The sequence below is a fragment of the Macrobrachium rosenbergii genome, chromosome 56 (assembly GCF_040412425.1).
Source record: "Macrobrachium rosenbergii isolate ZJJX-2024 chromosome 56, ASM4041242v1, whole genome shotgun sequence".
NCBI classification, from domain to species: Eukaryota; Metazoa; Arthropoda; class Malacostraca; order Decapoda; family Palaemonidae; genus Macrobrachium; species Macrobrachium rosenbergii.
This window is the reverse complement of record NC_089796.1, coordinates 57,480,024-57,506,334: the sequence shown is the minus strand read 5'-3', so window position 1 is coordinate 57,506,334 and position 26,311 is coordinate 57,480,024. Positions and strand designations below refer to the sequence as shown.

Here is a 26,311-nt window from a genome sequence, read left to right as displayed (position 1 = left end):
TAGTATTGCAGCCCTTGCTGCAATACCAGTTACTAGTCACACTCTAGTCTGACATACTAAGCCAAAATCCACAAAAGGTAAGCTAAGTTTATCCAAGCTAGAATAATATAGCGCAGAGGCTACCAAAGTAAAGAATACTTCACCAAATCCTTTGAAAGCAATCAAAACCATCCAGTGAAACACCAGAACTTCAAAAACAAAGCTGCTGAACAACCGTTGTATGGTCATTGGGCGGCAGAAACGATCTGAGCTCTTCAGCCATGTTGTACCTGTGCTTCCCCTGGAAGTAGGCAAGGCACTTACTTACACCAAAACAAAAGAGAGCTACTGCAAATTTCAATTCTAAAGCTGCTGTTAAAGCAGAAACCAATAGCTATGTAATTACTTGGTAAATCACATATATAAAATTACAATTATGACATTTTTATGATAAAACAAACTTTTATATATGCTTACTAAGTAACTACATAGCCATTACTTTCACTTAACCGTGGCAGTTCTAAATTTGAAATTCGCAGTAACACGCTATTGTTTTAGTGTAGGTAACTAGACCCCACCCACTACCGGGGAAGAATAGGTACAACAGTGCTGAAGGGCCCAATTCGTTTCTGCCGGTCAACAACTGTACACTGTTGGTTGAGCAGCTCTGGTTTGAATTTCACTGGATGGTTGTATCTTTTGCCTTTGGTGAAGTATTCATTCGTGTTGGCAGCGTGCTATTTATTAGCTTAGCTAGTTGATTATTCAGACTTGTGACTTATTGTGACTTAGTATGTTAGATTCTAGTGTGTCTAGTATTAGGTAATGCAGCAAAGGCTGTAATACTAAACTTACTTCTGCTAAGTATGACTCGCACACTTTGTGTTGCCATTGTAGAGGGCAAATTTGCTCATTTGAACTTGACTGTGACGAATGCAAAGACTGGGATCAGGGTAATGGAAAGTTTTGGAAGCACATCTAGATAGGCGCCAAAGAGACAGACAGAGAAAGGCAGCTGCTAGTCAGGTTTCTAATCCAAAATCGGATATTGCTTCTCAACCTGTGCCTTCTACACCACTACCTGTGTTCTCCCCAAACCAGCCCTCTGACTTTTCCTCAAACTCTGTTACCTGGCTCCCATTTTCTGAACCCAATACCATTGCCAGCCTAGACAGGTAAGCATAATTAGTGTTGGTGCAAGTGCAGTGCAAGTGGAGGAGGTGACTACTCGTCCCACCAATGCTCCTAGACAAAGCTCAATGTTAGACTCCCCCAAGCCTAGGAGGAAGCAAACTGGAAGTCCAAGATAGTTCACTGGGGTTTGCCGACGGGTAGTTGCCCCCTCAACCGAGCCTGCTGATCGAGCTCAGGACTCAGCGGATCGCCATTCTTCCCCGGTAGTGGGCGGGGTCTAGTTACCTACACTAAAACAATATCTCGTTACCACGAATTTCAAATTTAGAACTGCTGAGGTTAAGTGAAACTAATAGCTATGTAGTTACTTGGTAAGTTTTACTTATATAAAAACAGTATATCAAGTACTATACCTATCATGAAGCATAAGCAAATTTAAAAAAGTTTATGAAATTTTGTCAAGTGAATCTGCAGTCAATACTGTAATAGGGTTCTACAAGGAGATATTATGTGATCTTTACTGTTTGCTCTCCTCGTGAATTTCATAATTAAAAAAGTGGATGGACGTGGAAATACAGGTTTAGATTGGAGCAAAAATAGAAAATGGTTTTTTGATTAGTTTTCATGATTTCATGAGATTTAAGCTGTCAAGCCAAGCACTGGGGCACCTTCAGCCATTCAGCACTCAAGACAATTAAAGGCAGGAGTAGAAGTGATTGGACAGCAAGACAGAGAGATCTAGAAAATAAAGGAAATGAATAACATGGATCTAAAAGCAGAACTGACATAAAACCCCACAGCTGCACTAGTAAGTAACAGTTAAGAGTGGCTGGACAGCAGGATTGAAGAAAAGCAGCAAGGAATAGCAGTAGAGCAAGACTGAAAAGTGGATGGAGCTAGGGGCCAAAGGAGTGATACAAACACCCTTTAGTACTGCTTACAGTGCACCAGGTGAGGTGCACTGATGGAACCCCCCACAGATACTGATCAGTAATACACATGATTTACAAACTGGCTCCATAGAATATAAGAAGAATGTGTCATATATCTCAAGAGATGGGACTCAACAAAAATTTAAGAAAAACATATCTAACAAGAACAGAGTAAGCCACAAAGGGGTGAAGTAACACTAGATGGATGATTAATGAGGGTGAATCTTCCTAATGTTCAGGAACAATGGTGTCCAAAACTGGTTCTCTTGAGATGGTGTTTAGTGAAAGTCTAAAAAAAGCATATGAAACGTGAAAATCAAATGGCCTAACATTCACCATAAAAGCAAAATTGTATTATTTGTCTGCAATGATCTGTACTGCTATATGGGTATGAATAAAGGTATGAAAATGAAAGAGTATGTAGAAGATTTTGCCATTTGAGAATAAGATGTTAATTAGAACATTACAAGTGAGAAATTATATCATAAGGGATATGATGGAAGTTCCATACATACTGTGGATGAGATAAGGGTGTAGGGGAGATGAGCATGGCTTGGGCATGTCCACAGTACCATCCAGGGATGAACAGTATGTGACAGTATAAGCCACACTCCTGTGGGCGCCAGAAGAGTTGGAGGACCCAGACCTACTTGGATGAGAACTTTGAGACAGGAAGCTGGATATGAATGGAGGTTTGTGAAAGTGTGACTACAGGAAAGACACGAGTCTTTGTACTGTCAAGTGCAGATGTGTAAAAAAAACAAGGTCAGAGAATTGAGGAAAATAAAGACAAGTGATCTACCTTATGGTCAGTAACTAATAATAGAAAAAAAAAAATTATGCAATTTAAGAGGGGAAACAAAATCAAGGAAAAACCAGTGATAATAATAAGGAAAATACGGTGATGCTGTTTTGGCAATAACACGAGAGTACCAACTACGAACAACACGATGGTGAAGTTTGTTGATAAGTTATTAAGATAAGTTATTAAGATGAGTGAAAAAAGGAAACCAAGAGTACATAATAGGAGATACAGTTCAAAAATCTGAAGGAATACACCAACAAGATAAGTTCTAATACTTAATAACCCTAAACCACAAGGTACTGAACAGAAAAAACATGTTATGGCAGTGATTTGTGATATCCCAAATTAATGTACTGTACAAAGCACGCAAAAGATGGACACTTGCTGATGGTATTCCCTGACAGAATAAAGTTACAAGAAACAAAAAATAAAATCACAATAAAAAGTGAAAAATTTACCTTTCCAGCTGATAAAAAAACAAAAGATATAAAATTTATGAAAGATGAAGGCTTTTGAGTAAAAAAAAAAAATATTGTAAAAGTTGAAAGTTACTTAATGAAAATCAAACTAAAAAACTCATGGGTAAAATAACTCTGTAGAAGTTCAAAATTATTCAAAAATTGAAATCTAAAACCACAGGGATGAGGCATTACATTATAAATTGCTCACTACATTTAAGAAGCTAAGATGAAGCTTCATGTACCCCCAAAAAATGTCAGGTTTTTTACTAACACAAGTACTAATACAATGCTTTAAATGCCATAAATGTGAATGTAAGTAGGACAAATGTCATGGAGAGCTTGCATGACCAAAGTTTAAGAAAGACCACAGATACAGGAAAAGGATTGTAATTCTGATAAGACAAACCATTATATCTTGTTGACAGACGAACCTAACAGGACATAGATCTTGCCAGAGGAACAAAGAAGAATCAAGAATAAAAAGTATAACAAATAATGGAACATGGAAAAGACATTCAAGTGGTCTTTCTAAAATGTGTGCCACTTCACAAAAACTTAATTTAATATTACGGGGTCCATATTACTAATGTATACACAGAATCATTAACAAACTGTTAGAATAGTTAGAGAAGAGGTATTATTATTATTATTATTATTAATATTATTAATATTATTATTATTATTATTCAGAAGATGAACCCTATTCAAATGGAACAAGCCCACAGGGGCCATTGACTTGAAATGCAAGCTTCCAAAGAATATGGAAGTCATAGTAAAAATAAAAGGTAAGGTAACCTTGTAACTGTGGTTGAGACATCATCATATATAGGCCTAGTAGTAAACAAAATATCACACATACTGAAGACAGAACTGCTTCAAAAGGAAGGTAAGTCAAATTTTCAGAGAAGGAAAGCAAAAAGAAGTTTTAAATAAAGATTTCAAGAGCAACACCTCATTGGTATATATATGACAAGGTTCAAAGATAGGCCTAAGGGAAAGCGAGCTGGCAAGCATATTTATGACTACTAGAGTCACCTGAGGCAACAGGCAAGCAAAAAAGAACAGTTTGGGAATGATGAGTTATTGGCTACTTTGACCTCTAAGAGAACAGACATTACGGAGGCATGCCCATATCCCGTATGAACAATGCCTTTTTCCATTAAGTCCACTTGATGATAGTGCAGAATACAGCCTGTATGATAGTAAGAAGTAGGCTAGGTTGTATCTAATGCCTAGATTTAAACAAAGGGTTGAATAAGACTCAAATGGAGATTTATATGAAGTCAAGTATAATACACATATTAAAAAGGTGAAAGGGCTATACTGATTGTACATTAGATGCTCTGAGGAGGTGTAAGAGGCAATGGAAAGAAAAAGGGTGAAAATAAAAAATAAAAATATATACACATCTAGATTATAAGAAACATGATAGGGGAAATGCTACAAGTCAGGAGGCTGTGAATGCAGAAAAAAAAGCTTGAAAAAAAATCCAAGAGCATCTAGAATCTACAGAAAATGATGACAGATGGTATAAAAAAATAGCTATAAATTAAAATGAGAAACAAAAACATTGGAAGATGTGCTAAAAACATGAAAAGAAAGGTGCAGCTCCTGCAAAGAAAGATTAGAAAAAATTATAGGTAAAAGGTCAGTACATAACCAGTGGAATATCATACAAGATTTTAATACTTAGCATAAAAAAATAATTGATGAAATTGAAAGTAAAGCACTGGAAAACTATCACATCAGAAAACATTCCAGGTACCAAACTAAGCCCAGAATGGCAGATCAGAGAACACAAGCAACATGCTGATACTATAGCACAGGAATGTGCATGAAAAGGAATTAAATTCAAGTAGAGTACTAGTATGTGAATATTGGTTATAATTAGCCAATAAAGGAACATAATGTAGTCCCAGCATTACATCCAGGAAAAGTTTACTTGAAGTACTGTACTTCCAAGAAAGATAGCATGTGTAAATGTGACAAGTACAGTACTAAAGAAATAATCACAGACTTAGTACCAAAAATGGAGCATCCAAGGATGAGAATTGAACACAGATATGAAACATACGTGGAGTAGGTGAGATAAACAGTGAAGATACGTTAGTCCATCAAAGGAGAAGATAAACCAACTGATTTATGAGCCAAAATAGAATAAGGAAAGGCACTGAAGAAAATTAGCCTACTTATGTAAATTCTATGAAAACTGGGAACCTTGCCCCTTCAGTCAAACAGGCTGCTGTTTCTGGTGCACAAAAGGTAACAAAACTTGGAGTGATGGCAAGTATAAAAAAACATCAGCTGAAAATACAGTAAGAAATGAAATTGATTCTTTATGACAAAGGTGGAGAAAGTAGTAAACAAGATACATTTATTAGAAGTAGAGAGTATCCAGGCAATAGTGCCAAAACCTATACCATAAGCAGAACAGGAACTCCAAATAGTGAACAAGATAGGACCACACCTCCAACAAGGATGACATAAAAAAGAAAAGGAAAAAGTGCACGAGGTATACATAGGGGAAAAACTATATGCCAGCTGTGGAACACAGTAAGTAAATGTTATGGAAATTAAGTCCAAACTACAATCAAAAGAAATAATTGGAAAGGTGGATGTTGAGTTAATGTCTGACGGAAACTAATGTTAATATGAATATGAATATATAGAAAGAAATGTGTATGGTGTTTCTTAACAAGGGAAATAGAGATGGAGGTACAGTCTTTGTAAGCATTTAAAGATTAGGTAGCAAGTATTACAGTAAAAAAATAAATTTGGTACACCATGACTCTCTATGGGTCAATATTAACAACAATAAGAACAGGATATGGTTAAGAGTTACATATATGCCACAAGAAATAGGAGCAAAAATGAACAACCAATAAAAATGTGCTCCTCAAAAGAAGAGATGCAAAAAGCTGATAAAATGAAGAGAAGTTCATGAATCGGAGGGAATAACTACCAAGTTGACAATTAACATCAACAGGGAAGAAGTGTAAAAAGGGGGAAAAGCACCATGGAAATTGATCAAGCACAATAGACCGAGCTTATTGAATAGCCAAATAAAGTGCACAGGCACATGGACAAGAATTCAAATTGCATAGTGGTCAGTTACGCCTATGTCCTGATTAATGAAGATGAAGCAGCGGAGAATAAAAAAATTATTAAAGAAAAGGAAAAAACCATTCAGGATATAATCTGAATTAGCACACTCAGACTACTGTGTAATGAGTGTGGAAGTGAACTTGAAAATCGTAAGTGGAACACACAACAGCATAAAATATAGAGCAAACATCAAAATGCTAAAAGGACACAAAGACTTACCATACAAACCTTGGTACAAATAGCAAAAGAAAAGGGTCCAAAAAAAAGGAAGTACAGTACACTCACTGCAGTATGATTTATGCAAAATCCTTTGGGGCTGGAAGAAAAAATACAAAATAAGCAAGGAAATAGGATCAAGTGTAATTGGAAGGCTAATGAATCTGAAGGGGTGGTTTAAAAAATGGGAGCAAAATGTGTACAATATGAACATAGTGAGAGACTAATGCTAGTATAAGAAAACCTCACAACTGACTATATTAGTCAAGAAAACATGAAAGAAGATGGTACTACGATAGAGAACAGTTGCTGATATAAAATCCAAAGGGGAAGCAAATCACACAGCCTTCTGGAAATAAATAAAAAATGGATGGCAACATGGCCAACAACGTGATGGCTATGAAAAACAAAGATGTAAAGTAACAGAGGAAGTTGAATAAATGAAAAGTTACAAATAATTTTTCAAACACTTATTCATTCTGAATACACTTCACATGAATCAGGAATAGCAGCAGTGAGAGAGCTAACATCCAGTACCATTTACTGTCATGGATGAAAATATGGGAGAGAAAATGAAGAAAATGTCCAACAATCTTGCATTCAAGATGTATAAAAAGCGATACAAAATCTTGAAAAGAACACATACAATAAAGACAGGAAAAGAGTAAATAACAAGGTAACCAGAAGGCTGGATAAAGAAATGGCTGAGAATCTTGCAACCCTAATAAGTGATAACGAAAAAGAGTTAAACACTCAAAGAGAAGGGAGGAGATGGAAATCCCGTCACTGCATGTAAAAGACAGTAAATGAGTACCGGTATTTAACAACAGGAGAGGGATATTCAATATTACCAAAGTAATTATATTATTTGAAGAAGTGAGAATAGATACAACAATGCAAAATTTGAAGAAATAAAGAAAAAAAAAAACATTCCAATGTGGCGGACTGGAAGGAAGATTTACTGTGGATCACCAATTAACCAAAAAATCTGTATTGATCATAACACTGTCTTAGGTGCCCAAACACATAGCCTGTAGTATATGGTTCGGTAATGTCTAAAATGCTTTGCTGAACTAGACTTCAAGGACTGTAACAAAAATATCAGAAATATGATGGGGCGAAAAGATGCATGACATACACAAAATGGATGAAAATGGCAAGGCAGTGATGAGGTGAGCAGTAAGCAAAACAGAAATGATTAAATTAAAAGAGAATGTAAGACATAAATAATATTTGGACCACAGCTGTATTGTATATTAACAGACTTAGTAAAGATACAGTATATGCAAGAAAAATACAACATTAATAAGAGATATAGGAATTGAGAGTCCCAGATATTTATGGGAGACGAAGTTACCCACCAGCAGTTCAATAAGTACTGAAAAGGAATACAAATACCTACAAGAATGGTATACAGATTAGTGCTCATTAGCACTAAAAGTGAGACAGAAGAAAAACAAAACAGTTGTACAGTAGTCCCAACAATATTTGCTAATAATACAGAAACCTGGAGTAAAAGACATGAAAGAACTGGAGAAAATGCACTACAGGATACTCTAAGGAATGTATGAACAACCAATGTACACACTGAACGGGGGAGTCAGAGCAGAATCTGACATATAGGCTAGCCTGTAGTTTAAAAATAGATAAAAAAATTGTCCTATTCCATAACATAATAAACTCTGAGGTGACAAGATTAATTATACAAATAGCTGAAGATCAACCAACAGGCCCTTATAGACAGTGGTGGACAAAACTTGTTGTAACAATATGCAGCAAATTATTACAGAGATGGTGGAAATAGAAAAATTATAAAAAAGCACTGAAAATGCATATAAAGTTGAAAATTAATGAGGAAATTGAGTAGATCATGGAAGAGAAGAGGAAAGAAACAGAGACTGATATTCATACAAAGGGAAGCCCCTTGGAAAGTATGTATAGTAATAACAGTAAATTTATGCATAAAAATTCAATAAAAGTCGTAACACACTTCCAAATACAAAAATTATGGATGGTCATACTATTATTTTCATTAACAAGAATTAAGGGAAAGAATAACACTAAAGTTTTCATGAAGGAATAGGATAAGAGCATGAGATTTCCTGACTAAAAGAGTAAAAAAAAATTATTTTTAAGTGATATAGCTTGCATGAACGTCTAATAGTCTCGGAACTGACATGTTCTTTCAAAATAAGGGAAGTAGGAGACAAAAAATCAACATCTCAAGTAAATGACACATTGAACAGCACATGAAGTCAGCGACAGAAAAAAACTGAGGGCTAATAGAGTGAATTCAGAAAAAAAATTACAAAAGATACAGCTCTGAACCTAACTGTACAGTAGTGTGCCTATTTGTGGAGTGAGCACTGAGGAACCAAGAACCATGGAGAACATCTACAAGATAAAGCACTGCTTTTGAACATTTGGTAAGGAAAAAATTACTGATATACCTGAACACAAAACAATCTCTGAATACATAGCACACTCTTTTCAATAAGACTGACTACTTTATGAAAAAAAATTAAAAACTCTTACAATAGGAAAACACTATAGACATAAAGATTTGAAAACATAAGAAACGGAGGAATGTTACTTAAAAAACTATAAACTGAAACTGACAAGTCGCTTGGACCAGCAACATATACTTAATGGGGTCCAAAGGGAGTGTCTCCAAAAACATAATCTAGATGAAGACTAAGATGATGCGGCCCTTTGCATAGCACGCGGAATGAGACAAAAATGATGGTGATGAACAAAATGTGCTTATACCAACTCTAAACATTATTAAATTTGAAAAGGTCTCGCCTAGGCCTAAAATTTTCTGTTGGTTTAAATGACAGGGCGTCAGCCCAGACTAGGTTAGGCTAACCAGCAAAAAGGCTAGCTACCTATATTTAATTTCAAACAAAATTAGTGTGGGATATCCTAAATGACAAGGGAAACCATACTTAGTGCTCAGTAGATAACTATCTGCATAAATCATCCAAATTCCTGCATTCCAATAGACATTATCGAAAACCCTTTGCAGACCGTAAATAACAGCAGCTTGAATTTGGCTCGGATTCGCTCCGCTCGAGATGGTCACGCAGGGCTGAGACTACAGATAAGAAATGTGAGGGTTACAGTCAACTTTGATTGCACATTTATATTAGAAATACTTACCCTTAACTTAGCCAATAAAGGTGACGCGTCTTTTATCTTATTTATAGCTTATAAATGACTCCAACATAAACGGTTAACACAACTGCTCCAATCGCTGACACTTCTCAAGAACGACTAATATCGTCTGCTGTTGCCGTTTCCTAGATCCCACTCAATTCTACCAAACTGATTTAAACTTGTTGATGTGATAACTCTTATTCTTCTGTTAAATCCTGTGTTCAAAAACTCGATTGAATAATTCATATCCCATTGTGAAAAGCTTAAAGTCTGGTTGGTACGAGGGCAATTATATGAGAAATCCATACTCGTACTAGAATAACTGCAAAATGATAAACATTTCGTATTTGTTCTCGTTGTACGCCTCTGCAAAATCTGGATAGCGGCATGGATCATTTATGAAATTCCGGATTAACTTTATACTTCGATAAAAGAATGAACCACTTAGAGATACTTGGTAGCCTTTCATTGTCCTATCTGAATGACATTCAGGTTTGTGCAACCTATACTCAAACGTCTATGTAATGGAGAACTGAAGCAAAGTCCGAAGAAAACAAAGAAAAGAGGCAGAAATTATCATATTTTATATATAACACGTATACTCTTATATTTTCATTCTAAACTTAAAAGTATAAAGCAAATGACTTGGTCAGGCAAGGAGCGCATTGGAAAAGGACAGCAAATATTGATATTTCAGTTGGCGGTGTACTGAAATAGGGACTCAGGAGAGTTTGAGTCTCAACTTCCAAATACTTAGTTTATTGTTCATTTAAAACACAGAATAATTATGAGTGTACTTAGGACGGGGCGTTTCTCAGAAATCGGCAAAACAACTTTCGGACTGAAGGTGATTGCGAAGAAGTAAAAAAAAGCAGCTGGATGAAATCCTAAAGATAAGCAAAGGAATAGGCTACCACCTTTCAACATTTGTAGCTTCTCGGGGGGCCCGTAAATGACAAGCAATTATTAATAAGAAATAAAAATGTAAAAAAAAATTGAAAAACCCAGGTTGCCAACGTCTTAGGATGCACGTTGTATTAAAGTAGATAAATATATCAGATTAAGACACCAGTCAGGCACAATGAAAATTTTGACTGGAGCTCGTACTTTTGCCTTTTTGACGTGTGGTTCCAATCAAATTTTTCAGTTTTCCGTTCGTGACTTAGTGTACAATTTTTGCTCATCATACATTCACTCGACTTTTACGTACAGGTATCCATGAATGAAAATCGTCGTTCTCGTATCCAGTTTTCACCTTTTTATTTACTATTTTAGTTGGTTGGTGTAATAAATTCCTGGGAAGGTTTGACAAATCTGAATGTTAAGACTTGCTGAGGTGGTTCAATGGCAGCTACACATAACAGTCAAACGATTTTAGACTCTTTTAAAACACGCCGAGAAAAACTGCTCTCCTTACATTAGTTATAAGTTGTGTTGGAAGATATAAAAATAGAAATTTTGTTAGCTGGCCATACAAGTACGCGACTGGCACGCTGATTTCGTAGCGATGGCAGGAACCGATCAGTTAACTTGTACTGTATGGGGTCTATCGATGCCAGTCCCGTCGAGACTGGCCTGTTCCGTCGTCCTTTCAGCATGTTGAACTGACTGGCGCGTCTTGCAGCTTAGTGGTGGGCGTATCGATACTTCCGATACCGGCCCTGTATCGAAAGTATCGATATTTTTTGTTAGGTATCGATACTTTTTGAGTACTGTGAGTATTGAAACTATATATAATTGTATATTTTATTATTATAACTAGGAGATAAAATCAACTTCTTTGGTTCTTTGAAACTTCATGACAAACTTAATGATGATATATAGGTTCAATTATTATGAATGAAATGACACTTGCAATCCTGGCCAAAACATGTAGGTGCTTGCGTTTATGTTGTTAAGTTGGTAACTTTTAGAAAACGTACGTGTCCCAGACCTGTTGGCCGCCAGGCGCCAGTCCGCCACTTTGGTCAGTCTGACTTAGTCATTGACTTTGCACATACGAATACGAAACCTGTTTGAGTTTGGCTAGCGACATCATAAGACTATGGCAACTAAGAATCGAAGTGAAGTCTGGCTCTATTTTGAAGAGCATGAATACATTTCAGCTAAAGTAGTGTGCCAGATCTGTTCAGACACGGTCATTCATAGTGGAAACACCAGTAATATGCTAAAGCATTTAAAAACTAAGCATGAAAGTGAATATTCTGAACTTGAAAACAAGAAGAAAAAGGAACTGGAACAGTCAGAAACACCAACTACAAGCAAGACAAAACAGATGTTATTGCTGGATAGCTTCAGCAGAATTGGTGCTGGTGGAAAATATCCAGGTCAGTAATATTGTAATGTTTTATTTTGAACGTTTATCTCAGCAGCTGTGATTTTTGAGTATTGAATATACTATAACTGGCTTATTTCCTTTACAGTATGAATATGAACACTTTTTTTTCAACTGTACAGCTTCATTTGTTCTTATTCTAAACCATGTCTGTACGTCAATTCACCAGACCAACACACAAGCTCTCTCTCTCTCTCTCTCTCTCTCTCTCTCTCTCTCTCTCTCTCTCTCTGATTTTTCTTCCTATCGCTGATCCGAGCAAGCATACAAAACACACATACACCTATATATATATATATATATATATATATATATATATATATATATATATATATATATATATATATATATATATATATATATGTATAGTTTATATAATCTTGTGTGTGACTATACACTTGCTGCGTGTGTGGGGAAGGACTGGGTGCAAAAGTTTCAATATGTACAATACCTGTATGAGTACTCAGACTCGATCGCACTATTTCTTCGTGGGAGTCGGGTCAGTAAGAAAAAGACTACTGCTGTGAAAGGATGTCGCAGTCAGTCAAGTATATAGGCTACCTCACGATTTCATTAGTAAGTTTTTGGACCTGTACAGAACATTTCCATGGTTGTGGAAAATACGAAGTCCAGATTACTCCAATAAAGTAAAAAGACAAGCAGCCTATGAGCAATTACTGGAATTATGTAAAAAAAAATAGATAAAGATGCAATCATAGGTTTTGTGAAAACCAAAATTGCCACACTTAGGGGATCATTTAGGAAAGAATTGAAAAAAGTTAGGAAATCGAAGAAATCAGGTGCAGGAGAAGGCAAAGTATATGTGCCGAAGTTGTGGTATTTTGATTTATTTCTCTTTACAGCAGACCAAGAAACTCCTCGGGAATCAACCTCGAACTTGCAAGATCAACAAAAGCAGGATTCTCAAGAAAAAATCGCACACCCAAAGGTGAGTAGACATTTATTTAGTTTCTATTATGATGATTAACATTTATTATGTAGTATACATATATATATATATATATATATATATATATATATATATATATATATATATATATATGTATGTATGTATACATATATATATATATATATATATATATATATATATATATATATATATATATATATATATATATATATAAAAGGAAACAAAAGAAAAACGCAAGAGAACGCACGGAAAACGGACACCTGGAATAAGGGGACAGGGAAAGGCCAAGGTCACAAGGGGGTGGGGGTCACACAGGAGCAGCCAGGCGATTATAGGTTTAAAAGGACCCAGCACACAGATATAAATACAGCTGGACTACGCGCCTGGTCACTGTACACATACTTGATAATGTGGACTGTTTGTCCAAGAAAGCTTGTAACTTTTTCTGAATAAATACTCCATTAGATACTCATCCAGTTTGAATGAGTGTTATAGTAATTCTACCATTGCACAGAACAATTGTGTATGATAAATAAATATATATATATAATATATATATATATATATATATATATATATATATATATATATATATATATATATATATATATATATATATATATATACTTACTATGCACTGTATTGGCACATATTATTTTATCATTCTTCCTGCCATGATACTTTTACATGACTGTAAAGTCACCAATTCGCGCCATTAATTAAGTCTGGCTGAGCTTGTTTTCTTTGGTGACTTCGCTTTCTTCAAGCTCAATTAGTCACGCCTAAAACGTGCCAGGTCACGCATTTTAATCATTTTTACTTTATGGTATTTATACGAATGTCACACATTGTGTATCACATGTTTTTTCATTCACAGGCATCAAGACTGTATCTATATTGTAGCTCTGTATGTTTTGTATTGTAATTTGTACTGCTTCACTGCATATTATTGTTTATTGTTTGACCTCAGGTCACAGTCAATTCCATTGTCTCTCACGGGCTCAAGGTCAGTCGGCCGCAATATAAGCTGCCTGATCTGTAATAAAAGCAGCAGTAACTTTACCTGCTCGTTTCTTTGACACCTTAGCAGTGGTGACCTCGGAGTATCCCGGAGCCATTAGCGACTCACACGGCGACTCAGTCTTGGCTCCAGGATTTCTCAAAAACGCCTTAGCTGCCTAAACAGCGCCGTAACCAGCGCTTGAGCTGCGTTGACTCGCCAAGCGCATTCCCACCAGCGCCACTAGCGGAACCACACGCGCATTTTAAAGCGCACTGACGCCGAGTACCCACTCCAGTGGGGTCAGCGAGCGAGCATGGACGCCGATATCCCCTCCTTCATGCAGCTAAACGCGACCCCGCGGACTCGAGGTTTACCTACCTCCCATCACAGCCGCACCGCCCCCGCATCGAGGCCCTCCTCCCGCAACTCCACACCAGCGCCCTGAACACACGACGGTCGGGCAACACAATCGCTGGCTGCTCTCACCGTGAAGCCGCCGCTACGCAGGGGAACCCATCGATGTGGCTGCGCAGGGTGGAGAGCCACTTCAGAATCGCGGACCACGGGACGAAATCCTACAGGCCGACACAGTGCTCAACGCCTTCCGAGGACGTACAGAAAACTCATCCGCGAAAATTCGGAAACACACACCTCACATACAGCACCACAAAAGTTCCTCCTCGGCTTGCCCTCGCCCATCGCCGAGCGGGCCGCCTGCGGTTATCGACCGTAATCAATCCACGCACGACTCAATCCAAGAGACGCTTGGGGCATGGTGTAGATCTCCTGTCAATACCAGTCTTGGGTGGCACAAACAAGCTGTGCAGGAGATAAGTTTCATACGGAAATCTTCCTTCGCCAACCTCCCGGAAGTACGCAACCAGATCGCCACCCCACACCATGCCTGTCGAGGACCTCAGAGGCGGCATAACACCTCGCCAGACTCCGTCAAGGCTTCACAGCGGCTAAACTGGCCACACAGCCGGTCAGCTCCATCCAGCCTGAAGAGGACAGCAGAGCAGCCCACAACGCCATCGCCAACAGATCGTCCACTAAACCACAGCAGACGGAGGTCCCCGGCTTGTCGCTACCACAGTGGTTCGAAAGGATGCCCGAAACTGCCTGCCGCCTCCTGCTCGTTCAACCGCTCAAAAACTGGTGTGGCGGCGCCAGCAGGGACAGGCCGCCATGGCAGTCGAAGAACCCAGGGCCTCAAAACAGTAGGTTTACGTCCGCGACACCATCTCCGCAGGATGATGCTGGTCGACACAGGAGCCTTTAAGTCGGTCTTCCCAGCATCCAGAGAGGGACCGCAACCAGACACCAGACCCGGCCGCTTTCTGACGGCCGCCAACGGAACTCCCCATCCTCTCCACGGCACCAGGCTCCTGTCGATCTCCATCCTTGGCCAGAGTTACCCTGGGACTTCATCGTCGCGGACGTAGGAACCCCACCCTGGGGGCCGATTTTCTGGCGCACTTCGGCCTGCTAGTCGACGTGGGGGCAGCGCCTCCCGATACCGACTCTGCCGGTCTCTCCCGTTAACGGGCGGGACCCAGACCCACCATCAGCGCCGCCGCTTCACCAGTATGCACACCTTCTGTCGGAGTTCCTGAGGTGTTTAAGCCTGAGTCGCCAAGTCCCCGGGCCCCAGCTGGCACGGCATATACCACCATATAGTGACTAAAGGGCCCCCGACATGCATGGTTCCGCAGGTTTCCCCAGCGCCCCAGGAGGCGAAAAAGCATTCGCGGAGATGGAACAGATGGGCATCTGCAGGAAAGCCTCCAGTCCTTGGGCCTCCCCCTCCACATGGTGCAGAAACCGGACGGCTCCTGGAGACCCTGGCGGCGACTACAGGCGCTCAACATTGCAACGGAGCCCGACCACTACCCTCTACCCAATATGCAAGACCACGGCCTCCTTTCACGGGGCCAAAATATTCACTAAATTGGACCTTCTTAAATCTTATTTCCAGGTACCTGTTGCGCCAGAGGACATACCAAAGACAGCCATCATCGCCGCCCTTCGGGTCCTATGTGTTCGCCTTCTCCACCTTCTCGGCTGAGGAACGCCGGGGCCACCTTCCAGCGGCTCATGGACAGCATCCTGGGGACCTAAAATTCTGCGCCTGCTACGTCGACGACATTCTCATATTTTCCAGGTCTCACAGCGAACACCAGAGGCACATCAAAGCAGTCCTCCAGCACCTCCAAGAAAACGGCCTGCCGTCGTCCGTTTCGACAAGTGTACCTTCGGCGTCCAGAAAGCAGAATTCCTGGGTCACGAGGTGTTCTCGACAGGCGTCCGCCTCTTACATCGAAAGTGGCAGCCGTGGCAAGTTCCCAACACCCACCTCCATCAAGGCCGCTCCAGGAGTTCCTGGGATGGTAAACTTTACAGGCGGTTCATCCCCGGGATCACGACACCACAGCCCCCCTGACGGAAGTCCTAAAGGTCAACCAAGTCCCTGTCTTGGGGACCCAGCCAGCAGCAGGCCTTTTTCCCTGACGAGGCCGCCCTCACTCAAGGCAACCGGGCCTTGGCACACCAGGATCCAAGGCTCCCCTCCAGCTGACGACAGACGCCAGTAACGCTGCCTCGCGGTGCTGTTCTGAGCAAATCATCAACGGCGCCCCAGCCCATCGCTCTCTTCAGCAAGAAGTTCAGTCCCGCAGAGTCCCGCCAGCACCTTCGACAGGGGAACTCTGCGCGATGTACCAACGCAGTTCGGCACTTTAAGTTCCTCCTGGAGGGGACGCCTTCACAATCTTCACAGACCACCAGCCACTGGTTCACGCCTTCACGAAGCAGGGGACGCATGGTCTTCCAGACAGCAGCGCCACCTCTCAGCCATAGCCGAATTTACCTGTTCCACAGGTACCTCCCGGCAAGAAAAATCTCAGAGCAGACGCCCTCCAGAGTCGAGTTGAACGTAGTGCAGCTTGTGTAGATTACCAGACCTTGCCAGAGAACAGGCCGCTGACCCAGAAACCCCAGCATACCGCACCGCCATCACATCCTCAAGTGGCGGACGTGACCCTCGCCCCGGAGGCCCCAGCCTGCTCTGTGACATCAGCACAGGCCAGCCTTGCCCTTTGGTTCCAGCTCCTCACGCCGCCGCCAGGTATTCGACATCATTCACGGCCCTCACACCTCTCCGGCAGTGACCACGCCAAACTGCTTTCAAAAAAGTTCGTCTGGCACGGGTGCAAAAGGACGCCACAGCCTGGGCAAAACAGTGCCTGCAGTGCCAGACCAGTAAAGTGGGTCGTCAGCACGTGAGTCGGGGTAAGCGAGTTCCCACAGCCAGGGCGCGCCGCCGCCACATCCATATCGACGTCGTCGGCCCCTTCCCCATCAGCCGGATCCAGATACCTCCCTCCACGGTGGTAGACCGTTCGACGAGGTGGCCCGGAAGCCACACCCATGCAAGAAGCCACCGCCAGCGCGCGCGCTGAGGCTCCTGCTCTCCAGTTGGGTTAGCCGCTCGGCGCCCCGGACCATCACAACCGGACAGGCCCGCTTCTCTCCCGAGTTGTGGTCGCCCTGGCTCAACTGCTAGGAACCATGCACCACCACCACAGCATAACCCAGCGCCAACGGCCTGGTTGAACGGTTCCACAGGTCCCAAAGTCATCCCCTCATGGCCCGCTGCACCGCCGAGGGACTGAAACATCAGCCGCGGGTCCTCCTCGGTTGAGGGGACCGCCCCAGAGCCGACGGCACCCCATCCGCAGCTGAACAAAAACCTATGGGGAACCTGTGTAAAGTCACCAATTGGCGCCAGGATAGTGTTTCGCGGCGCCATTAATTAAGTCTCCGCTGAGCTTGTTTTTGGTGACTTCCGCTTTTCAAGCTCACTAGTCACGCTCTAAAACGTGCCAGGTCACACATTTTAACTATTTTTACTTTATGGTATTTATACGAATGTCACTACTGTGTATCACATGTTTCTTCATTCACAGGCATCAAGACTGTATCTATATTGTGTCTCTGTATGTTTATTGTAATTGTACTACTCATTCACTGTATATTATTGTTTATTGTTTCTGACCTCAGGTCACAGTCAATTCCATTGTCTCTCACGGGCGTCGCGTCAGTCGGCCGCAATATAAGCCGCCTGGATCTGTAATAAACCAGCAGTAACCTTTACCTGCTCGTTTCTTTGACACCTTACAGTGGTGACTCGAGTATCCCGGAGCATTAGCGGACTCACACGGCGACTCAGTCTTGGCTCCAGGATTTCTCCAAAAACGCCTTAGCGGCCTAAACACGCGCTGTAACCAGCGTTTTGAGTGCTGACTCGCCGGCGCACCCCACCAGCGCACTAGCGAACCACATCGGCCGCACGAAAGCGCGACCGACGCCGAAATATCCTACTCCAGTAAGGGTCAAAGGAGCGAGCATGGCGGATATCCCCTCCTTCATGCAGTTAAACGCGGACCCCGCGACTCCGAGGTTTACCTACCTCCCATCGCAGCTCGCACCCCACCCCGCATCGAGGCCCCCCGCAACTCCCACACCAGCGCCCGGAACACACGACGGCCGGGCAACACAATCGCGGGCCGCCTCACCCTAAAGCTGCCGCCACGCAGGGCAACCCATCGAGGTGGCTGCGCAGGGTGGAGAGCCACTTCAGAATCGCGGGACCTCACTGGATGAAATCCTACAGGCTGACACAGTGCTCAACGCTTCTCCGAGGACGTACAACAAAACTCATCTCGCGGGCACCAAACACTCACCTCACATACAGCACCACAAAGTTCTCTCGAAGCTTGCCCCCTGCCCATCGCCGAGCCGGGCCGCCTGTTATCGACCTGCCAATAATCCACGCCACGACCTCAATCCAAGAGACGCTGGGGGCATGGTCGAGATCTCCTGTCAACACTAGTCTGGTGAAAACAACAAGCGGCAGGAGATAAGCTTCGTGATGGGAAATTTTCTCGCCAACCCCTCCCGGAAGTACGCAACCAGATCGCTCACCCTCACACCATGCCTGTCGAGGACCCCTCAGAGGCGGCACAACACCCCAGACAGACGTCAAGGCTTCACAGCGGCTAAAACCGGCCACTCAGCGGTCAGCTCGCCCAGCCTGAAGAGGACGCAGCAGCCCATCAACGCCATCGCCAACAGACGCCCACCAACCCAGTACGGTGGTCCCCGGGCTTCTGTCGCTCATCAAGTGGTTCGGAAAGGACGCCTCAAACTGCCTGCCGCCCTGCTCGCTCAACCGCTCAAAAAACGGGGTGGCGGCGCCAGCAGGACAGCCGCCATGGCAGCCGAAGAACCCAGGGCCTCAAAACAGTAGGTTTCTACGTCCGCGACACCGTCTCCGCAGGATGATGCTGGTCGACAGGAGCCTTCGTCGGCCTCCCAGCATCCAGAGAGGACCGCAACCAGACACCAGACCTCGGCCGCTTCCTGACGGCCGCCAACGAACCCCATCCTCCTACGGCACCAGGCTCCTGTCGATCTCCATCCTGGCCAGAGTTACTCCTGGGACTTCATCGTCGCGACGTGGGAACCCCACCCTGGGGGCTGATTTTCTGGCGCACTCGGCCTAGTCGACGTGGGGGCGCAAAGCGCCTCCGACACCGACTCCCCGCCGGTCTCTCCCGTTAACGGCGGGACCCAGACCCACCATCAGCGCCGTCGCCCCCCACCAGCACGCACACCTTCTGGTCGGAGTTCCTGGTGTTTAAGCCCGAGCTTCGCTAAGTCCCTGGGGCCCCAGCCAGCACGGCATATACCACCATATAGTGACTAAAGGGCCCCGACACATGCGAAGTTCCGCAGGCTTCCCCTCAGCGCCTTCAGAGGCGAAAGCATTCGCGGAGATGGAACGGATGGGCATCTGCAGGAAAGCCTCCAGTCCATGGGCCTCTCCACATGGTGCAGAAACCGGACGGCCCTGGAGACCCTGGCGGCGACTACAGACGGCTCAACATCGCAACGGAGCCCGACCACTACCCTCTGCCCAATATGTAAGACCTCACGGCCTCCTTTCACGGGCCAAAATATTCACTAAATTGACCTTCTTAAATCTTATTTTCAGGTACCTGTTGCGCCAGAGGACATACCAAAGACAGCCATCATCACGCCCTTGGTCCTATGTGTTCGCCTTCTCCACCTTCGGCTGAGGAACGCTGGGCCACCTTCCAGCTGCCTCATGGACAGCATCCTGGGGACCTAAAATTTGCGTCTGCTCATCGACGACATTCTCATATTTTCCAGGTCTCAGCGAACACCAGAGGCACATCAAAGCAGTCCTCAGCGCCTCCAAGAAAACGGCCTCGTCGTCCGTTTTGACAAGTGTACATTCGGCGCCCAGAAAGCAGAGTTCCTGGGTCACGAGGTATCTCCGACAGGCGTCCGCCTCTACATCGAAAGTGGCAGCCGTGAGCAAAGTTCCTTCGACACCCACCTCCATCAAGGCCGTCCAGAGTTCCTTGGGATGGTAAACTTTACAGGCGCTTCATCCCCGGGATCGCACACCACGCCCCTGACGGAAGTCCCTAAAAGGTCAACCGAAGTCCCTGTCTTGGGGACCCAGCCAGCAGCAGGCCTTTTCCTGACGAAGGCCGCCCTCACCAAGGCAACCGCCTTGGGCACACCAGGATCCTGCTCACCTCCAGCTGACGACAGACGCAGCAACGTTGCCTGCGGTGCTGTTCTGGAGCAAATCATCAACGGCGCCCCCAGCCCATCGCTTCTCTTCTTCAGCAAGAAGTTCAACTCGCAGAGTCCCGATACAGCACCTTCGACAGGGAACTCTGGCGCGAGCAAAATCGCGCAGTTCGCACTTGTTCCTCCTGGAGGGGACGCCTTCACAGTCTTCACAGACCACCAGCCACTGGTTCACGCCACCATAAGCAAGGACGATGGTCTTCCAGACAGCAGCGCCACCTCTCAGCCATAGCCGAATGGGCCTGTTCCGCCAGGTACCCTCCCGGCAAGAAAATCCCGTAGCAGACGCCCTCCAGAGTCGAGTTGAACGAGTGCAGCTTGGTGTACATTACCAGGACCTTGTTAGAGAGAACAGGCCGCTGACCCAGAAACCCCAGCATACCGCACCGCCATCACATCCCTCAAGTGGCGGGACGTGACCCGCTCGGAGGCCCCAGCCTGCTCTGTGACATCAGCACAGGCCAGCCCCTCTTGGTTCCAGCCTCACGCCGCCGCCAGGTATTTGACATCATCCACGGCCTCTCACACCTCCCGGCAGGACCACGGCCAAACTGCTTTCAAAAAGTTCGTCTGGCACGGGGTGCAAAAAGGACGCCACAGCCTGGGCAAACAGTACCTGCAGTGCCAGACCAGTAAAGTGGGTCGTCACACGAAAGTTGGGGGTAGGCGAGTTCCACAGCCAGGGCGCGCCGGCTACATCCACATCGACGTCGTCGGGCCCCTTCCCCATCAGGGCGGATCCAGATACCTCCTCACGGTGGTAGACCGTTCAACGAGGTGGCCCGCCACGCCCATGCAAGAAGCCACCGCCAGCGGGTGCGCCGAGGCCCTGCTCTCCAGTTGGGTTAGCCGCCAAGGCCCCGACCACATCACAACCGACAGGGCCCCGCTTCCTCTCCGAGCTGTGGTCTGCCCTGGCTCAACTGCTGGGAACCACGCACACACCACCACAGCGCATAACCCAGCGGCCAACGCCTGGTTGAACGGTTCCACAGGTCCCCAAAGTCATCCTCATGGCCGCTGCACCGCCGAGGACTGGAAACATCAGCTGCCGTGGGTCCTCCTCGGTTGGGAGGACCGCCCCCAGAGCCGACGGCACCCCATCCGCAGCTGAACAAACCTATGGGGAACCCTCGTGGGTGCCGGGAGAGCTCGCGGACGGATGATCGCCACTCCCATCTCTGCAGAGGCTCCCGCGACGTGGCCGTAAGTTCGCTGCAGGCGCTCATACATCGACAGAGCAACCACTTCGTGCCGCCACAGCTGTCATCCGCCACCCACGTCTTCGTCAGAGTCGACGCCGTCCGTCCACCACTAACTAAGCCCTACAGGGGGACCCTTCCGCGTGCTGGAACGGAACGGCAAGGCGTTCGGCTGGCACTTCCAGGCAGGAACGACTGGGTTTCCATAGACCGGCTAAAGCCCGCCTTCCTGTCGGAGAGTCCCCGGCAGCGCCGCAGCACCCTTCCGCCCAAACGCACTCCAGCACGCCTCACCACCGCAGGCGCCGCCGCCCAGGAAGGGGACCGCCCAAACAGCAGCCTCACAGGCGGGAGGCCCCTCAGTTATCCTCAAGGAGCCGCGGGCACCTCAGCCCCACCAGGTACAGGATTAATCAGACGCCGTCCCTCGTCTTTGGGAGTATTTGTAAAGTCACCAGTGGCGCCAGGATAGTGTTTCATGGCGCCATTAAGTCTCCCTGAGCTTGTTTTCTTTGGTGACTTCCCGTTTTTCTTCAAGCTCAATTAGTCACGCCTAAAACGTGCCAGGCCACGCCATTTTAATCATTTTTACTTTATGGTATTTATACGAATGTCACACATTGTGTATCACATGTTTCTTCATTCACAGGCATCAAGATTGTATCTATATTGTGTCTCTGTATGTTTCGTGTGTAATTCGTACTCATTCACTGCATATTATTGTTTATTGTTTCGACTCAGGTCACAGTCAATTCCATTGTCTCTCACGGCCCGGCGCCAGTCGGTCGCAATATAAGCCGCCTGGATCTGTAATAAACCAGCAGTAACCTTTACCTGCTCGTTTCTTTGACACCCATAAACCCTCGTGGTGCCGGAGAGCTCGTGACGGATGATCGCCACTCCCCATCTCTGCAGAGGCTCTGCGACGTGGCGGGCCCGTTCGCTTGCAGGCGCTCATACATCGACAGCAACCACCTTCATGCCGCCACAGCTGTCATCCGCCACCCACGCCTTCGTCAGAGTCGACGCCGTCCGTCCACCACTAACTAAGCCCTACAGGACCCTTCCGTGTGCTGGAGCGGAACAGCAAGGCGCCCGGCTGGCACCAGGCAAGAAATCCTGGGTTCATAGACCGGCAAAGCCCGCCCTTCCTGTCGGAGAGTCCGGCAGCGACGCAGCACCCCTTCCGCCCAAACGCACTCCCAGCACGCCTCACCCCGCAGCGCCGCCGCCCCAGGAAGGAACTGCCCAAAACAGCAGCCTCACAGGCGGAGGCCCCTCAGTTATCTTCAAGGAGCCGCGGCACCCTTCAGCCGTCCCAGCAGATACAGGGGATTAACAGACGCAGCCCCTCGTCTTTGGGAGTATTTGTAAAGTCACCAATTCGCGCCATTAATTAAAGTCTCCGCTGAGCTTGTTTTCTTTGGTGACTTCCGTTTTCTTCAAGCTCAATTAGTCACGCGCCTAAAACGTGCCAGGTCACGCATTTTAATCATTTTTACTTTATGGTATTTATACGAATGTCACACATTGTGTATCACATGTTTCTTTCATTCACAGGCATCAAGACTGTATCTATATTGTAGCTCTGTATGTTTTGTATTGTAATTTGTACTCGTTCACTGCATATTATTGTTTATTGTTTCGACCTCAGGTCACAGTCAATTCCATTGTCTCTCACGGCCCGGCGTCAGTCGGCCGCAATATAAGCCGCCTGGATCTGTAATAAAGTAGCAGTAACTTTTACCTGCTCGTTTCTTTGACACCTTACATGACCATTGAAATATGCAACATATGACAGTCTAGCATTTTTGGCTGCATCACAGGCATTTCATTGACTTATTGCCTGAAGATTTGCGAAGCGTGCATCATTTGAGTCCTTTCTCCAGTCTGCATCCGATACAAAGTCACGTCCAATGTTTTCAAAGTCAATCATGTTTAGAGGAGTGAAGGAATTCCTGCACCTTCTCCGTAAGAAATTATGAAGTACACAGCTCTTGCCAAAACAACACGGTCGATTTTTTCTGGTTTCAAGGCGATCTATGTGTGGGAAACTCGAAACGCAGTAAATAGTACACCAAACGGATTTTCGACTACTCGTCTGGCACGAGAAAGTCGGTAATTGTAAATTTTCTTTTCAAAAGTTAAATCTCGTTGGGGGGAAAGGTTTTAGCAATTGCTCTTGAAGTCCAAAAGCTTCGTCCCCTATAAACACAAAGTTCAACCCATATTTGGTAATAACCTTTATAATTAAAGTAATATAATCCACTAGTTGGAGGGGGTACAATAGATACATGTTTGCCATCAATTGCTCCGCCACAATTGGGAAAATTCCATAAGAGGTAGAAGTCGTCGGCAATTTTTTTCCACTCTCCACTGGTTGTGGGGAACTGCAAAGAAAAAATTATGGTAAAATTGAAAACACTCGCACATTTAATCAGTAATAAACTACATGAATGTGTATCATTGTATATTTGTATACACGCACATACATATACGATACATGTATATAACTATATATATATACACATACATACATACATATATATACATATATACACGTGTGTGTGAGTGTGTGCACGCGCGTAGATATTAATTTGGACTAGTTATATGTATACATTTCGTAATTTATTTCAGGATGATGAGGAAATATCTTCAGATATACATTTCGTAATTTATTTCAGGATGATGAGGAAATATCTTCAGATACAGCCAGGGAATCTAAACCGGAACCATCTAGGCCTAGTTCCACCTGCTTAGAGATATCTGGGACAGCTGCGTCTTCCCTCAAGACACCTGTTCATATGTCTCGTAATAAGAAAAAGTGTCATCTAGAATCTCCAAAGAAAAGACTCATTGAAAAAGCAGAGAAGTATCTTGATGCAGAAGAAGATGAATTCGAATTTTTCGGTAAATTTGTGGCAACAAGGTTGAGAAAGCTTAATGACCTACAACGTGTTTTTGCAGAGAAGCAAATCATGGAAATATTGTACAACTGTTCACTGAATATGGTTTCCTCATCATCTCAATTTCCCCTTGCAAATGAAAATCAAAGGAACACTGGAGAGACTTCTCATTCTACAAATTCACCTGGTAGTAGGCAAGAGGAACATTGTTTTTCATATGACTCATTATAATGTACATAAAAAAATTACATAATAGTTTATAAGAATTCTTTGACATTGCAACAAATAAATACAACCGTTTATAATTGTGTGAAATCTTTGACGTTATACTAATGCTATCTAGTTATGTCGAAAACATCTCATTAAGATTTACATTAAAAAATTACATAATCGTTTATAACTACATGATTTCTCTGATATCTTATTAATGTTACCATCCAGCAATATTCAAAATAAAGTACTAAAAGTTCATCATATTTTGCTTACCTTTAAATACTCATTCCTCAAAGCATCACCTATTGCTTGGCATGCCTCGGATATGATGTCCCAACGCTTCTGCCGATATGGCTGTCGAAAACTTGAGATCTTCCAATGATCGGTCTGTTGCAAGGATCCTTAATGTTGCAGTTAAACTTTCCTCAGGAGGTATAGACGCCCTCATTACTGTATCTTTCTTTGTTATTTTTGGAGACACAAGGGATAAAAGGTATCCGAAGGCATCATCAGTCAGTCTTAAATAATTTCTATAATCTTCCGGGTTATTTCCTTTAATTCTTTTAATATATTCCTGTGATAAAACTTCTCTCTCTTTCTCAGCCATGGCTTCACACATACTTTACGCTTTTTCTTGCGAATTCCATGCTCGTATTCGTCTTGCAGGAGTGCTATTTTCATTATTGCACTTATTCTTTTACCTGGTGCCATGATTTAAAAACACTCACTATATCAGGACTACAGGAATGAAAGGAGCACGGCCATTGCATATTACTCTGCCCTCTCAAAAAGTGCATACTATGCATAGAGCTGTACGGATAATACCCAAGCGGACTGGAGCGCGTGCTAATCCCGCCAGGACAAACCCGATGCCAGTCGCGTACGTGTATAAAATACATGGCCAGCATAGTCAGATTTCATGGACCACAGATATGACATGATTGATTTTAAGCTTTCGCCATTTTGTAAAACAGTTCTTTCTTGAACTTGGTTTTTCTGTTTGTATACTGAACTAGGAGCATATTAACATACATACATACATACATACATACATACATACATACATACATACATACATACATACATACATTAGAAACCAACCAAAGCACTAGATATGAAGTGTTTGTTTACATTTTGCATGCACATTACTATAGCTGCTTTTCAGATCTTTACAAAAGTCTCTAACATGCATTCAGATTTTATCCATTTTAAAAATCCTGCCGCAGCATCCGGCGAGCAC

At 43.9% G+C, this 26,311-nt stretch overlaps 2 protein-coding genes across 5 annotated transcripts in view; one reads left to right on the top strand and one right to left on the bottom strand.

Annotated features, from left to right (window-relative positions):
* Positions 1–10,141, bottom strand: part of LOC136836433 (serine/threonine-protein kinase DCLK1) — a 241,895-nt gene extending 231,754 nt beyond the window's left edge. For 2 of the 3 annotated variants that reach the window (XM_067100673.1, XM_067100671.1), the window contains exon 1: positions 9,795–9,949. The gene's annotated coding sequence lies outside the window, so the exon portion shown is untranslated. Of the gene's footprint in view, positions 1–9,794 lie in introns of all 3 variants that reach the window. The other variant, XM_067100668.1, reaches the window with a different exon arrangement.
* Positions 10,142–11,525: 1,384 nt separating this feature from the next.
* LOC136836436 (uncharacterized) lies at positions 11,526–25,329 on the top strand. Of its 2 annotated transcripts, none has more exons than XM_067100678.1 (3): positions 11,526–12,118; positions 12,993–13,075; positions 24,637–25,329. In XM_067100678.1, the coding sequence occupies exons 1-3, from the start codon at positions 11,836–11,838 to the stop codon at positions 25,087–25,089; spliced, it is 819 nt and encodes a 272-aa protein (XP_066956779.1). In that variant the 5' UTR covers positions 11,526–11,835; the 3' UTR covers positions 25,090–25,329. The 2 variants fall into 2 exon arrangements, with proteins under 2 accessions (XP_066956779.1, XP_066956778.1); XM_067100677.1 differs by having other exon boundaries at positions 11,531–12,118; positions 12,990–13,075.
* The last annotated feature ends 982 nt before the right edge of the window (positions 25,330–26,311 follow it).